Source organism: Scyliorhinus torazame, chromosome 28 (genome assembly GCF_047496885.1).
Source record: "Scyliorhinus torazame isolate Kashiwa2021f chromosome 28, sScyTor2.1, whole genome shotgun sequence".
Lineage (NCBI taxonomy): Eukaryota > Metazoa > Chordata > Chondrichthyes > Carcharhiniformes > Scyliorhinidae > Scyliorhinus > Scyliorhinus torazame.
Genome location: NC_092734.1, coordinates 21727340 through 21744918, shown reverse-complemented (window position 1 = coordinate 21744918; position 17579 = coordinate 21727340). Strand labels below are relative to the sequence as shown.

At 46.1% G+C, this 17579-nt stretch overlaps 1 protein-coding gene across 1 annotated transcript in view; it reads left to right on the top strand.

Annotated features, from left to right (window-relative positions):
• lrmda (leucine rich melanocyte differentiation associated) overlaps positions 1-17579 on the top strand; it is a 1395917-nt gene that overhangs the window by 18763 nt on the left and 1359575 nt on the right. The window contains exon 2 of the mRNA XM_072491626.1: positions 13056-13156. Coding sequence (XP_072347727.1) covers positions 13056-13156 — 101 coding nt within the window. The remainder of the gene's footprint in view (positions 1-13055; positions 13157-17579) is intronic.

Below are 17579 nucleotides of genomic sequence, written 5' to 3'. Positions count from 1 at the left end.
TCGGAGTATTTTCGGCTGTATCGAGGGATGAGGCAGGGGTGCCCCTTGACCCCCCCCTGTTGTTTGCATTAGCAATTGAGCCTTTGGCCATGGCATTAAGGGAGTCCAGGAACTGGAGGGGGATGGTCCGAGGGGGAGAGGAGCATCGAGTGTCGCTGTGTGCGGACGGCCTGTTGCTGTATGTGGCAGATCCAGTGGAGGAGATGGTGGAGGTCATGCGGATCCTAAGGGAGTTTGGGGACTTCTCCGGCTATAAGCTCAATGTAGGGAAAAGTGAGCTTTTTGTGGTGCATCCAGGGGACCAGGGAAGAGGGATAGACGACCTACCTTTCCGGAGCTTTCGGTACTTGGGGATCCAGGTAGCTAGGAGCTGGGGGGCCCCGCACAAACTTAATTTGACACGGCTGGTGGAGCAGATGGAGGAGGACTTCAAAAGATGGGATGTGTTGCCACTCTCGCTAGCGGGCAGGGTACAGTCGATTAAAATGATGGTCCTCCCGAGGTTTCTTTTTGTGTTCCAGTGCCTTCCTATTATGATTACCAAGGCCTTTTTTAAGCGGGTGGGTAGGAGCATCATGGGTTTTGTGTGGGCAAACAAGACCCCGAGGGTAAGGAGGGGGTTTCTGGAGCATAGTAGGGACAGAGGAGGGCTGGCGTTGCCGAATCTGGGTGGCTATTATTGGGCAGCCAATGTAGCGATGATCCGTAAGTGGGTAATGGAGGGAGAGGGGGCGGCATAGAAGAGGTTGGAGATGGCATCCTGCAAAGGAACGAGCCTGAGGGCGCTGGTAACAGCACCGCTGCCGCTCTCGCCGACAAAGTACACCACGAGTCCGGTGGTGGCGGCAACGCTAAAGATCTGGGTGCAGTGGAGACGACGTAGGGGTGAGATGGAAGCCTCGGTGTGATCCCCGATCCGGGAGAACCATCGGTTCGTCCCAGGGAGGATGGATGGGTGGTTTCGGAGCTGGCATCGGGCAGGGATTAGAAGAATGGGGGACCTGTTCATTAATGGGACGTTTGCGAGCCTAGGGGCGCTGGAGGAGAAGTTCAGGTTACCCCCGGGAAATGCGTTCAGGTTTATGCAAGCGAGGCGGCATTTTGTGAGGCGGCAGGTGAGGGAATTCCCGTCGCTCCCGGCACAGAGGATTCAGGACAGGGTGATTTCGGATGTATGGGTCGGAGAGGGCAAGGTTTCGGCGATATATCAGGAGATGAAAGAAGAGGGGGAGGCTTTGGTAGAGGAGCTGAAGGGCAAGTGGGAGGAGGAGTTGGGGGAGGAGATTGAAGAGGGTCTGTGGGCGGATGCCCTGAGTAGGGTTAATTCCTCTTCCTCATGTGCCAGGCTCAGCCTGATACAGTTTAAGGTTATTCACATGGCGCATATGACAGGGGCGAGGCTGAGTAGGTTCTTTGGGGTGGAGGACAGATGTGGGAAGCCCGGCGAATCACGTCCACATGTTTTGGTCGTGCCCGGCACTGGAGGGGTTCTGGAGGGGTTTTGCGAGGACTATGTCCAAGGTGGTGAAAGTCCAGGTCAAACCAAGTTGGGGGCTGGCATTATTTGGGGTGGCGGACGAGCCGGGAGTGCAGGAGGCGAAAGAGGACGGCACTCTGGCCTTTGCGTCCCTGGTAGCCCGGCGGAGGGTCTTGCTATTATGGAAGGACGCAAAGCTCCCCAGTGTGGAAGCCTGGATAAATGACATGGCAGGGTTCATTAAGCTGGAGAGGATAAAGTTTGCCTTACGAGGGTCTGTGCAGGGGTTCTTCAGGCGGTGGCAACCGTTCCTAGGCTATCTCGCGGAGCGCTAGAAGGAGGTCGGTCAGTAGCAGCAGCAACCCAGGGAGGGGGGGGGGGGGAGGGGAGAGGAGGGGAGTGTTTCTTTCGGGGGGGGGGGGGTATTTGGCGGGTAGGGGAGTTTTTTTTCCCCAGGGGTATTTGTAAAAAGCATACGGGAGGGTTACTATGTGCGGGAGAAACCCATTGTATAAGTTCTGTATTATGTTTGATTGATATGTTTATGTTTTGCTCTGTTCTTTTCTCTTTTTCTTTTCTGTTACGTGGGGGCGGGGGTTTAATTTGTTGAAAAGTTTTGTTGGAAAAACTTTGAATAAACATATTTTTAAAAAAAAAAGATTAGCTGATGCAAATCCAAATCAGCTTGTTAATAAAACCCACATCGTCCCAGTTTGAGACGTAGACATTAACCAGGACCACCGAGGTGCCTTCCAGAGACCCACAAACGGTAACATGTCTATCATTGGGGCCTTCCAAGATCATAGCAGAAAATTGAACCCTGTATTGTCAGTGTACCACAAATCTGTTAAGTTCTTGACTCCAGTATTTATCCCAGAAGTGCATTTAGTTCTCGGCATACATATCTATTCAATGTACATATTTAATAATTTTGGTGAAAGTGAACAGCCTTGTCGTATTCCTCTCTTTACGTATCTGATTGTCCATCTTCTAGCCTGATGCTCGCTATTTGGTACCAATTTAAACTCCAGATAAATCTCACATCTTTACTGTCAATGGCACATTTCAGCAACATGTCTATTAACAAGAACATAACAGATTTGTGATACACTGACAATATAGCGCTACTTGCAGAATCAGAAGGGGCCTTACAAAATTAAGTGAAATCTAAACTTTAGAATATGGATTGAGTATGAACATTTGAAAGCCAAATAAATGGTAGCTAGCAGGAATGTATTAGAAGAAACTAGAGTGAAAAGTAGATGGTGTCACACTGGAACAAGTAGATCCGCTTGCATATGTAGGACAAATAATAACAGAAAATGACAGATGTAAAGCAGGAGTTAGAAGGATAGAGAAAGCAGAAGTAATTTTGTGAAGATCAAGCATGTGTTAACATCAAGAAAACTCAAGCTTGTAACAAGGAGAAAACTCATAAGATGTTACATTATATCCACTTTCCTGTATGCCTCAGAAATATGGATAATGAGTACAGATCTGTGGGAGAAAATAGAGGTCTGTCAAATGTGAATGCTCGGACACGAGCTCAAAAATTCAATATACAGGCCATAAGACAAACAAAGAGGTACTTAAAATTTCAACAGCAAAAATAGCTCTTTAAAAAGTGGCATCCTGAAAAGGAAATGTCAGTTTTTCGGCCATTTGATCAGAGCTGAATAGCTCTAGGACAAAGTGGAAGGCACCAGAAAGAGGGGTCAACCTAGGCGAGGAGATGGATATCACCGAATGGTTATAGATGAGCTCAAGTGGATGTCTGAGGATGGTGCAAGACAAATCTGACACATTGACAGCAGATCTTCTGTGAGGAGCAGCTACAAGCTAAGGATGTAACTACACCACATAAACTTCAGCATGTCAAGAAGGCTGCTCACCACCACCTCCTCAAAGACAATTAGGGACGGACAATAAATGCTGGCCAAGCAGCAGTATCCACATCCCATGAAAGAATTAAAAAAACAACCGCATCAGAACCTTGTATTATGAAGTGATCTTATTATAATTTAATCTTTTTTTTGAATGGTTCCACTTGTACAATGCTGGATAATTAATTAGTTGCCGACCAGGAGCTAACGGGTTTTGAATTCTAGCATGATTCACTCAGCTTGTCATCTATCTGAGGTGGATAAAATTACGAACTAGCTTTTTCAGATTTTTATGTTATCGGTATTAGCTTCAAGGTAGCTTTCTCACCTCCCACAATTGAATTTGGCTGGCACCTCAGCACAGTACTGAGTGAATACTGACTCTCAGCGATTATCGTACAGTGGATGAGATGTTAATCAAACTCCCATCTGCCCTTTTTGATGTAAAAGATCTTATAGCACTCCTAAGAAGACCAGCAAAGTGCTCCTGGTGTCCATCCAACCATTCACGCTTAATTGTTTGCAAGACTTTGCTGTGCAAAAATTGGCTTCCATGCTTTCTTGCGTTACAACAGGCACTATACTTCACTGTTGCTTTGGATTTGGAGCACTTAGGGATGTATTGAAGACCTGAAATGTTTTCAATAAATTTGCGTTCTTGTTGACCCTTTTTGGTTTGTGTGAGGGTGGCCATAGGGGTGGACGATGAAGTTACAGAGACTCGTGTAGTATGGGAATATTTGTCCTGAGAAACCTTTTGTTTCAGATCGCCCTTTGGGGGGAAAAAAACACATCAGTGTGTATTAGTTCTGCAAAGTTGTGGATTGTACTTCTGTTTAATGTGAAAGCAATTTCTCGGTTTAGGTATTAGTTCCTGGATTTTATAGTTGAGAATCTAATGAGGACTGTTGCCAAAAAGATCGTTTCATTGTGTACTTTTTAAAAATAAAAAGTATTTTTACTGTAATTTCCAATTTTTACAAAACTCTCCTCAAAGCAAACAAAAGAGGAAAGCAAGCCATAAGTATCAATGTAAAACAGTAGTCATCACAAGAATTAGAACAAATGAGGTCCGATGAATCTGAGACAAATTTCTCAACCTATTCCCTTCACGGATATAGGACCCATCTGCATCAAAACAGGATACAGGCAACATCACAGATCGACATAGTACCCTATAGCTTCAAAACAAAAGGACAGAAGGAAAAAACAATATCCCAAGAACCCCAGAACTAAAGGGGAAATTGACTAATGCTCACAGCCCAAATCAAACTCTTCTCCAGGCCAGAACAGATAGTCGCAATACAACTGCAGAATGACCAGGCAAGGACATTCTGATAAAGATACTTTGTACAAATCATGAATTCAACATTCAGCTTAACATGGTATAAACTTATTAAATCAGGATAACCAGCGGTGCAGGACATCACACTCGAATTATTCAGTTCCCTGCAAGCAAATAAATTGACAACAACTTAATTATCAGGGAGCGGTCCAGGATAACATCTGAAAAGTGAGGCAGTTATCAGGGTAAAGTCTTCTCCACTGATGCATGAAGAAAGCAGGTATCAAAGAAAAAGCAGGATCAAAGACGGTGAACACTCTTCAAGATCTTCCAAGGATTCCAACAATCTAAGCACGAACCCTCATTACTTTCAACATGCCGTTTCACCCGAACCCAGGTGACCAACAATCCAAGCAGTGGGGAATGACCTGGCAGGCTTGGCTAGCCCCAACCTGTCTCGACCAACATCAGGAACAACATAAGACCAGGGGTTGGAAGGCCAACCCAACCCCAGGCTTCAGAAACCGGATAAAATGAGCTCCCTTGTTCCACTAAGAACAGTGCTCTCTCTGCTACAAGAACCTCTTTGTGAACTTCCGATGCCAAAAATGTCTCATAACTCTTGAAATTGAGCTTTGTCAATCTGCACTGCAGAGCCAAGATATTCGGATGGTTGAACATCATTGCTAACAGCCATCATCTGTCGGAACATACAACTATCAGGGTAGAAAGCACCACTAATGAGAAGTTCCCACCAGCTGCCATGAATCAACGAGGATTGAAGCATTTTGACTTGATTCAATAGTGCTGAAATATTGACCGGCAAATCTCAGGACATAGTAAAAACTATGTATACCAAGAAAACAAAATGTGCAAACGGATTTTAAAATCTGGTTAAAAGACCAGTAGAGCTCATCTTAAAAGTTTGAAAGCCGATGTAGCAATGCTGCAGGAGACTCACTTGAGGGTGAAGGACCATGTGAGACTTAAAAAGGGCTGGGTTAGCCAAGTGTTTCACTCCAGATTTGATGGAAGGGCTCGAGGGGTAGCGGTGCTGGTCAACAAAAGGGTACGCTTCCAGATGGAGAAGGTGGTGGCAGATCAGGGGAGTAGATAGGTGATTGTGACAGGGGCACTGGATGGGAGATTAGTGGCGCTGTTAAGTGTACACGGCCCCAATTGGGACGATGTGGCATTCGCGAGGAAGATGTTTGGGGCTATTCCCGACTTGGACAAGCATGAGCTGATTGTGGGGGGGACTGGAACTTGGTGCAGGAGCCAAGGTTGGACAGATCACGGCTGCGCTCGCCGGTCCCATCGGGGGGGGGGGGGGGGGTGGGGGGGGGGGCGAAGGCGCTGGCTGGGCTAATGGTGGAAATGGGAGGGGTGGACCCTTGGAGGTTCCTGCACCCAAGGGAATGGGAGTACTCGTTTTTCTCAGCGGTCCATAAGGTATACTCGCGGATCGACTTTTTTGTGGTGGGGAAGGCTTTGCTGGCTGGAATCAAGGGGTCGGAATACTTTGCAATTGCAGTGTCAGATCACGCTCCACATTGCGTGGATATGGTGCTGGGGAAGGGGGCAGCGCAGAGACCGGGGTGGAAACTGGATGTGGGGCTTTTGGGGAACCAAGTGTTCTGTGAGATAATTGAAAAGGTAATTGAGGAATATGTAAGTTTCAATTGTACGGGTGAGGTGTCGAAGGCAGTCATCTGGGAGGCTCTAAAGGCGGTGGTGAGAGGTGAGGTAATTTCGTTTTAGGCCTTGGTGGATAAATAGGGGGGTTGGAGCGGCAGAGGGTAATAGATGAGATGTTGGAGGTAGATAAGAGGTATGCAGAGGATGGGGAGCCGGCGAAACTGGAAAAGAGGAAGGAACTACAGGCGAGCTTCGACCGACTGTCCACCAGGAAGGCGGTGCGCCAACTGAGACGAGCAAGGGGTGCAGTTTATGAACATGGAGATAAGGCAGGTCAGCTCCGGAGGGAGGCAGCGGTAAGGGAAATTCTTCAGGTGAAGGCTAGGGCAGGGAAGTTGGTGGTGGCCCCAGTGCTGATTAACAAGGTTTTTGAGGAGTTTTACGAGAGGTTGTACAAGTCAGAGCCACTCGGGGGAGACCGTGAGATGCAGGAATTTCTAGATGGGTTGGAGTACCCGAGGCTAGGGGAGGGGGACAGGGCTACATTAGAAGGAGCAATAGTGGAGCAGGAGATAAAGGATGCGATTGGGAGGATACAGTCGGGGAAGGTGGCAGGGCCGGATGGGTTTCCGGTGGAATATTATAAAACATTTAAGGATAGGTTGGCACCCCTGATGGTGGGGATATTTGAGGAGGCGATAGGGAAGGGGGTGTTGCCGCAAACCTTGGGGCAGGCATCGATTTCCCTGTTGCTAAAAAAAGATAAGGATCCGACGGAGTGTGGGTCGTATCGGCCCATATCACTTCTGAATGTGGACGTAAAAGTGTTGGCGAAGGTACTGGCGGGTAGGCTGGAGGAGTGCCTCCCGAAGGTGATAGGGGAGGATCAGAGGGGTTTCGTGAAAGGGAGGCAGCTGTTTTCGAACATTAGGAGGATTTTGAACGTTGTTATGGCATCGGCGGAAGGGAAGGAAACCAAGGTAGTTGTGGCATTGGACGCTGAGAAGGCGTTTGATCGGGTAGAATGGGGGTACCTGATGGCAGTGCTGGAGCGGTTTGGGATTTGACCAAGGTTTGTGAACTGGGTAAAGCTATTATACAAGGAGCCGAAGGCGAGTGTCCGCACAAATAATATCAGTTCGATATACTTTTCTCTCCACCGTGGGATGAGACAGGGATGTCCTATGTCCCCCCCCCCCCCCCTGCTGTTGGCACTTGCGATTGAGTCGTTGGCCATCGCATTGAGAAGTTCGGGAGCATGGAAAGGAATAGTGCGGGGGGGGATAGAGCATAGGGTGTCCTTAAATCCCGACGACTTGCTGCTGTATGTGTCGGAACCAAGTGCGTCGATAGGAGGAATATTGGAGCTACTTGGGTCTTTCTCTGGGTACAAGCTGAACCTGGACAAGAGTGAGTACTTTGTGGTGTCTCGGCCAGGGGTGGGGAGGCTGCCATTTCGTAGAGCAGGGACTCATTTTAGGTATCTGGGGGTGCAGGTTGCCCGGGAGTGGGTGAGGCTTCGCAGGTACAACATCACTCGTTTGGTGGGGAGAGTGAAAGCCGATCTGGCAAGGTAGGACGGCTTTCCTCTGTCACTGGCAGGTCGAGTACAGGCGGTTAAAATGAATGTGTTGCCGCGATTCCTGTTTTTTTTTCAATGCCTACCGATTTTCCTGCCAAAGTCTTTTTTCAGGGAGATTGAGGGAAGTATTACCTCATTCATATGGGGAGGGAAGGTGGCCAGAGTGAGAAAGGTGCTGCTACCGAGGGGAAGGCAGGCAGGGGGTTTGGGTCTCCCGAACCTGTTGTACTACTACTGGGCGGTGAATGTGGAGAAAGTGCGGAGCTGGGTTAGAGGGGTTGGTTCTCAGTGGGTCAGAATGGAGGAGAGTTTGTGCAGGGGGTCGGGGCTGAAGGCACTTGCAACAGCACCGCTCCCGATAGCTCCGGGGAAATATTCAGGGAGTCCGGTAATAATAGCTTCATTGAAAATCTGGAGGCACTTTCGCCAACACTTCGGGTTGGGTTTAGGGTCAAGGGAAATGCCGATTCGGGGGAACCACAGATTTGAGCCAGGGAGGTGGGATGGAAGTTTTCGGAAATGGGAAGAGAAGGGGATTAAGACGCTAAAAGATTTGTTTCTTCGGGGTCGGTTTGCAGGATTGAGGGAGCTGGAAGCGAAGTATGGGCTAGAGCAGGGTGAAGTGTTTAGGTACATACAGGTTCTTGATTTTGCCAGGAAGGAGATACAGAGCTTCCCAGAAGAACCGTCTTCCACATTGCTGGAGGAGGTGTTGACTACAAGGGGACTGGAGAAGGGGGCAGTGTCAGTGATGTACGGAGCTATTTTGGAAGAGGATAAGGCACCACTGGAAGGGATCAAAGCAAAGTGGGAGGAAGAGCTGGGAAAGGTTATAGAGAAGGGGGTCTGGTATGAGGTGCTCCGGAGAGTGAATGCCTCCACCTCACGTGTGAGGTTGGGGCTGATACAGCTGAAGGTGGTACATAAAGCGCACCTCACGAGGGCGAGGATGAGCCGATTTTTTGAAGGAGTAGAGGATGTGTGTGAGCGTTGCGGGGGGAGGCCCGCGAATCACGTTCATACGGTTTGGTCCTGTCCACAGCTAGGGGAGTACTGGAAGGAGGTGTTTAGGGTAATTTCCAAGGTGGTGCGTGTGAAACTGGACCCGGGTCCCTAGGAGGCCATATTCGGGGTGTCGGACCAGCCAGGGTTGGAAACGGGAGCGGAGGCTGATATCATAGCCTTCACCTCGTTGATCGCCCGAAGGCAGATCCTGCTGGGATGGAGAGTAGCCTCTCCACCCAGTGCCCTGGCGTGGTGGGAGGACCAGTTGGAATACTTGACCCTTGAGAAGGTTAAGTTCGAACTGAGGGGAAGCTCGGAGGGGTTCTACAAGTCATGGGCACTATTTATTATGCACTTTCAAGAACTGGATAACATCGAACATTAGTTGGGGGTGGGTGGGGGGGGAGGGGGGCTGTGTAGATTAAGGGTGACTATGGGTAATCCCTGATTCCTTTTTGTCATTTGTTTATGTAAACATGTGGGCCGATGTTTGGGGGTTGGTGGGTGGATGGGATCGTTGTTATGGGGATTTATTGTTTATTGTTGATGGGTGTAAATGCGGGAGAAAATGTGAAAAAGGAGAATAAAAATATTTATTTTAAAAAGACCAGTAGAGCTGAAGCTCTCAAAAACGTAGCCACTCTTGCGTTATTGGCAGCCATTTCCATGCCCTGAGAAATTTCTAGAGCCTTCTTAAAAGTAAGTATGGCTTCTTGCAGCAAATGCCACTGAATGCTGTCCTCGTTAATGCCATAAATGAGTCTGTCTCAAAGCATGTCTTCCAAAACTGTTCCACACAAGCCATGTCCAGAGAACTGGCACAATTCAGCAGCAAAGTTAGCTACAGACTGTCCTGTCTTCCAAAAATGGTGATGGAATTTGAAAAGTTGTACAATTACTGAGGGTTTAGGATTGTGGTAATTCTGAATGGGTGCAACAAAATCTGCAAATGAAATGTCCCCCAATTTCTGTGGTGTAGCTAAATTTCTCGCTAGCTTGTAAGGCCCCCCCCCCCCAAACACATACACACTCACACAGGAGAATTAAGCTAGTGCCGTCTGCGATTCCATTTGACAAGTAAAAGTGTTCCAACCTTTCCACATATTGAGTCCAAGTTTTAATTCTCTTTCACAAACTCACTCATAGACCAAGACCTAACAGCCATGGTGCTGCTGACTTGTCTTCTGTTGGTATACTTAAGCAAAATTTTCAATTGAAAGTGCTGAAATTGGTTTAAAAAAAATCCTAGTTCACCAAAAAGATGTAACTTGACCACAAAATGCTAGTCAAAATGCATTGTTAATAAAGTTAATCATTAAAGTTAATCTTTAATATACAATAAAGTTTAAAATACTGTATGAACTCAAAAATGGGGGCAGCTCGCTAAACATTGAAGTAATAGAATTAGAACTAAGGACAGTTAATACGAATATACAGGGGTCACAACTAATGATGTTACAGCACTTAATGATGAAATTAGCAATGGATTTGAACGGGGCGGCATGGTGGCACAGTGGTTAGCACTGCTGTCTATAGCGCATAGTACCTGGGTTTGATCCTGATCCTGGGTCACTGCCCGTGTGGAGTTTGATCATTCTCCCTGTGTCTTCATTGGTTTAACCCCATGAAAGTGATCTACCATGCGGATTTAGTGGCACTTGCGACCATTAAAACTCAGTAGAAAATTGAGTTAAAACTTCTCGGGTGCAAATAAGAATCGTTTATTGCCTTGATTTGATTACAATTGCGAATCACTGAAATCTTATTCTCTAATAATCTAGCAAAAAGGACTTAAAGAGAAGCAACTTGTACACAATTTAACTTTTAAAATAATACAGAGATGGTTTCTTGCTTACGGCAAACAGCTTGCATTTACTTCAAGAGTTAAGAGTGAAAAAATGAAAGTATAGAGACAAAGAATAGTTTAGATCAAAGTATAGAATGATCTGGGAAAAAATGGCCGTACAGACACGCACGTTTATGCTAAATCATATCAGTCTTTATCATAGAATTTACAGTGCAGAAGGAGGCCATTCGGCCCATCGAGTCCGCACCGGCCCTTGGAAAGAGCACCCTACCCAAGGTCAACACCTCCACCCTATCCCCATAACCCAGTAACCCCACCCAACACTAAGGGCAGGCTTGGACACTAAGGGCAATTTATCATGGCCAATCCACCTAACCTGCACCTCTTTGGACTGTGGGAGGAAACCGGAGCACCATGAGGAAACCCACGCACACATTGGGAGGATGTGCAGACTCCACACAGACAGTGACCCAAGCCGGAATCGAACCTGGGACCCTGGAGCTGTGAAGCAATTGTGCCATCCACAATGCTACCGTGCTGCCCCTATTTACACCCCTATGTAATCCTAATTAGTTTGGGTTAGAATCAAATGAGTTTGATCTGATGGTTAGCTGTCAATCTTCAATGTGCAACATTAGTTTTAATTGTTTCATGTCTGAATACTTGTGCATGTTATGCAATGCTATTATCGCGACCAGCTTAAACTGGTCGTCTGCTGACTTAGCTGTTATCACCATTATGAACAATGGTGCCTTCATATTACTGTGGCATTGCTATGGTGTTGCTATGTCCTTGATCTGACAGCACAAGTATAGTGTCAAACTGTCTAGCAAATGTTCTATTTTAATCTATAATGGAATTATGCTGTTTCATGCTGTTTTCTGTCTCTGTATGTTTTGAGATGACCTGAGGTTATGAGTGAATTTAAAATGGGTATTTAAAAACTAGGGCTTAATATTTACACTAGATAGCTATCTTTTACCTATCAAGTGTATTAGAAAATAGTTGGCTTCTACACCCCACAAGCCAAAGGTGTGCAGATTAGGTGGATTGGTCACGCTAAATTGCCCCTTAATTGGAAAATAATAATTGGGTACTCTAAATTTATTTTTAAAAAAGCAATGGATTTAAATAAGATGCATAATAACACTCTAAAAACAGTCTTTTTCAAACTCAAGGTCGCGACTCACATGTGGGCCCTGAACAGGTGTTGACTGGGTCACGGAACGATCGGTCCTGGCATTCCCAATCACAGGAAGAAGTGCCCAACAGCCGTGACCGTCTTTCAGGAATGCTGCCGTCTCGTGCATGTGTGCCCCCTCCGCCTGGGCCCGAAGCCCAGCGGGGCAGACTGCCTCCACCGGGCGTCAGCGCGCTGTCCCAGGAGCAGGGCTTTTACAAAATCGATAGTCTTCGCACCAGAAGCAACGGCAGAGAGCAGACCATGTGCCCAGTACACGTCGCATGCTCTAGGCGCAAAATCACTGAAGAGAGATTCCTCCATTCGTAGCTGCCAGCAAGCAAACAACAAAACTAAGAATTTCAAACGGTTCATTTTGTAATAAGGAAAAGAGGACCATCAACACAAATGGGCCAGGATCTCGCAGATAAATCTGTTGGAGAGAGCTGCGCAGGAGAGTCCACAGCAGGACAAAGCAGTGGTGGTGTGAGCTGCACGGGAGAGTCCACAGCAAGAAAAAGATGTGCCTGGGGCTGCTTTAGCATAGTGGGCTAAATAACTGGCTTGCAATTAGAACAATGCCAGCAGTGCGGGTTCAATTCCTGTACCGGCCTCCCCGAACAGGTGCCAGAATGTGGCGACTAGGGGCTTTTCACAGTAACTTCATTGAAGTCTACTTGTGACAAGCTATTATTATTATTATTATGTGCTGGTGTGAGCTCCAGGAACTCTGATGAACATCCAAGAAAGAAAAAACTGAAATCGGGAACAAAGCAGTATAAAAATGATCTCTTGAGGTGTGGCTGAAGATTGTCATCTGTGATGCTGTGGACCTCCGGAGGAGACTGAGGTAGATCACCACTCAGCACTTTTGGCTGAAGATTTTTGCGAATGCCTCAGCCTTGTCTTTTGCATGTATGTGCTGGGCTCCTCCATCATTGAGGATGGGGATATGTCTATTACTTGCTGCTTATACTGTTTGGCATCCAAGTAGTCGTGTTTTAGCTTCACCAGGTTGCTGCCTCATTTTTCAGTATGCTTGATGTTGCTCCTGGTATGCAGATAACTATATTCAGAATAATATTCTTAAATTGCTCTTCAACTGAAATGTGCAGCAAATATAATTCTGTCCAAGGTTAATGTGATTTGCTTGTTTCTTCATTATTGAACATTTCATTTCAATTTATGTTTTGTACAGGTTTCTTATATTGGTCAGGACTGTGAAGGTGTTCCAGAATTTCTTGGCCGGGAGTATGGGCATTTCACGAAGCGTCTAGATCTTAGTTTCAATTTATTACGGTAAGGTGCAATTCATAAGCAACATGGCTCAAGGTATAAATAACATTGTCTAAATTCAACAGAGCATCTACGTTCCATGAGTAGCATTTCCTTATATGATTGGTTATTTGTATGAAGTTAATGATGATTCAGTGACACATGTCAATTTTGTTGTAAACCACTGGTGTTTTTATGGAGTTTAGTCATTATAATGTGAACTTTGATATATTTTCTTGATCACTGAATGTTTGTGTTTGGAATATCAACTCTATTAGATTCCTCTTGTAACTGGAACACGAGTGCTATCACTTTGTTCTTGCACAATAAAAAGAAAAGAAAAACATTTCAATATATAACTTAGCAGGTGACCTGCTGTAATTTTGACCTTAAAATGGGGAGTCCGGATTCAATTAATATATTTAAATCAGGGTCACCATTGCATTTATGACTTCCATGACTTGCTGCTCATCCACCTACTTGTGCTGAATAGAATGCAGCTATATCTGTGTCTCCTGGAAGTTACTCGGACAAGACTAAAAATCAAGTTTGTGGTGGATTTCTGGAAGAGATTGAATTCTCTGCCCCATGCTCTGCAGATGGGCCACTGTATTTTCTGCTTCCACCCATTGCCAGGCTGACAATTTATTCATTTGTGCATTCTATTCAAATGAGGCTGGGTCAGCACAGGTTAGTGGTGGGCTTTTTCTGCTCACCAGTGAATGGGAACATATAAAAATTGCACTCACTGTTTGCATAGTAGAGCTGTTTGAAGTACCTGTTTTAAGTACTTTTATCTGGGAACATTATAGCTACTAATCTTAATGTGTTTACTACGCATACACATATATGAACAAGTTGGTATTAATGTTAACATTGAATTTCTGGCTTAAGAGAACACACAGCATTCTATTACTTGGTTTACGAGTAAAAGTTTAAATATATGTTGCTACTTAATGATCAAGTACCCTGTGTACAGTTTTGGTCAATGTACTGAATGAGAGACACTTGCATTGGAAACAGTTCAGGGAAGGTCCACTGGGCTGATTCCTGGGATGAAGGAGTTGTCTTATGAGGAAAGGTTGAACATGTTTGTCGTATACTCATTGGAGTTTAGAAAAATAAGAGGTGATATTATTGAAACATATCAGGTTCTGAGGGGGCTTGACAGAGTGGATGCCGATGTTTCTCCGTGGTGGTGGCTTGTGGGGGGGACAGAATCTAAAACTAAGGGGGCCACGGTTTAAAAATAAAGGGGGCACGATTCTCCACTCCCACGCCGGTTGGGAGAATCGCCTGGGCCGCCAAAATTTCCGGGGACGCCGGTCTGACGCCCTCCCGCGATTCTCCCAACCGGTCAAGTTTCGCAGGCCGGAGAATCGGCGGAGACACCCAAAATGGCGATTCTCCGGCACCCCTGCTATTCTGAGGCCCGGATGGGCCGAGCGGCCAGGCCAAAACGGCGGGTTCCCCCCGGCGCCGTCCACACCTGGTCGCTGCAGTCGTGGGCGGTGCGTGAATGCTGGGGGGGCGGCCTGTGGGGGGGCGAGGGGGGATCCTGCACCGGGGCGTACCTCAGATGTGGGGTGGCCCGCGATCGGTGCCCACCGATCGTTGGGCCGTCCTCTCTGAAGGAGGACCTCCTTCCTTCCGCGGCCCCTCAAGATCCGTCCGCCATCTTCTTGCGGGGCGGACTTACAGAGGACGGCAACCACGCATGCGCGGGCAACAAGGCCTGGTGCGGGTAGATGACGCGGCCCCGATACTGGCCCATTGTCAGGGCCTGAATCGGTCGGGACCGGGGCCGTTCCGCGCCGTCGGGAACCTCGGCGTGGGAGTGGAGAATCCCGCCCACGGTCTCCCATTTGAGACAGAGGTTCTTCTGAGTTACGTTAATTGTTGGGATTCTCTTCCTCAGAGCAGTGGAGTTTGGGCTGTTGAATATACTCAAGGCAGAGCTAGATTGTTAATTGACAAGTGAGTCAAGGACTATGGCAGAAAAGTGGGCCACAATCCGATTAACCGTGATCTTATTGAATGACAGAGCAAACTTGAGGGGTAAAGTGGCCTACTTCTGCTCCTGTTTCTTATGTTCTTGTATACCCTATAACCAATAATTTTAGTGAAGGCTGTGACTCATTTTAAATAGACTGCGGATTGGCATATGCATGTATTAATTGACTAATGTTGGCAATAGTAAATTTTTGGGTCATATATTTTAGAAATATTTCAAAACTGATCAAATAATTAAATAGCTTTTTATTCTTATAGAAGAAAGAAAATTGTTTCCATGTGGTGGTGAACTCCAGATGTTCTTTCAATTGTGTGCAAGTCATTTTGTGCTTGTAGTGTTTGTGCGTTTTGGTTATTTTACATTTGAGAAAGCAATTGGGAACACATTGTCATTGGTGAGACATGAACAATTTCATAGTTTAATAGTTGGCACATTTTCAGGGTGTTGGCCTATTTTCAGGGCAGGATGGCAGTAGCTAGTAGATGAAGAAAGCTCAAAGGTTCTTGTCAATAGTGTGTAATAACATCACAGAACTTTTCCAGACTTGGTAAGAATGTTTGCACAATGAAGACGGACTATTTTGCCAGTGAAACATAGCTACGTTTATTTGTGGTACTTGGAATATGTCATTTGGAAGCTGTCACATTCAATAGGCTGTATTGTGGATGGTATTTTTCAAAAACAAATTACAGCAGCGAAAGCCCAAGAACCATACTTGAAAAACTGTAGGTGGTGATGTTTTATTTGTTTACATGCATTACTAGAAAATCTCTGGCTCCACTATACCATTGTAACATGCCAGTGTGAAAAGTCACGGTTTTGTCAGGTAACTTAGGAAATGGTAAAACATGTTAAGAATTCAGGAAGGATATGCCATGGAAGCAAATGCAATGCAGATAATTCTATGAAACACCGCATTCAGAGTATCAGCATTGCAACAATTAACTGAACAATGCATAGTCACATAACATAATTCATAACTGAAAATATTAAATATATGCAGATCCTTAGATTCCAAGTCATTTATACAATAATTGATATTTTATAGTTATTGTTTTGGTCAGGTATGTGTCTAACCTCTCAAGAGATTCATTATGCCAAGACTCTCCAAATCCAGCTGACAAATCCGAAACTGCTGCTGCAGTTTAGCTGGATGCAATGCATAGCTTGTCTTCTTGAGCTCTGGTAATCTTATTCAAGTAGGACTACTCTAGCTTGAAAGTCATTAGTTTGTATGGCTATCTGGAACTGTCAATCGGAGGAATTGTGACCTGGGATGAGTTTAGATATACAAGGACATCTATGGGAAGGTAAAGTTCCTGCTGAAAATGTACCAGTTAAACGAAGAACCTCTCCCTCCAGCTGCCGTCAGTGAGTTAGGTTAGCTGGCCAATCAACAGGAACTTGTAGGCATTTAGGACCTGCCAGATTTAAACCTCTGATTACAGAGTCTGCTACAGCAAAACGATTGACTGGTCTTCAATGTTTCTTCACCATGTTGGAGCCAACTTCACGATTTCTCTTCCTCCCCCATCCCGATCTGGTGTATCACTCCAAAAATCTGTCCTGGTCCACCCACGTCGACGCTACCACCAAGAAAGCACAACAGCACCTATACTTCCTCAGGAAACTAAGGAAATTCGCCCATAGAAAGCATCCTATCGGGCTGCATCACAGCCTGGTATGGCAACTGCTCGGCCTAGGACCGCAAGAAACTTCAGAGAGTCGTGAACACCGCCCAGTCCATCACAGGAACCTGCTGCCCATCCATTGACTCCATCTACACCTCCCGCTGCCTGGGGAAAGCGGGCAGCATAATCAAAGATCCCTCCCACCCGGCTTACTCACTCTTCCAACTTCTTCCATCGGGCAGGAGATACAGAAGTCTGAGAACCTGCACGAACAGACTCAAACAGCTTCTTCCCCACTGTCACCAGGCTCCTAAATGACCCTCTTATGGACTGACCTCATTAGCACTACACCCTGTATGCTTCATCCGATGCCAGTGCTTATGTAGTTACATTGTATATGTTGTGTTGCCCTATTATGTATTTTCTTTTATTCCCTTTTCTTCTCATGTACTTAATGATCTGTTGAGCTGCTCGCAGAAAAATACCTTTCACTGTACCTCGGTACACGTGACAATAAACAAATCCAATTCAATCCAATGTGATATCAAAAACGGCTGAAGGCACTGGGTACTGCAAAGATCATGGACAGTAACAGCACTCTGGCAATGGTATTCACAGAATGCTACAGTGCAGAAGAGGCCCTTCGGCCCATCCAAGTCTGCACCGACTCAAGAAAGGCCCTGACCTACCCACCTAATCCCACTTGCCAGCACTTGGCCCATAGCCTTGAAAGTTATGGCATGCCAAGTACTCATCCTGGTAATTTTTAAAGGATGTGAAACATCCATCCTCTACCACCCTC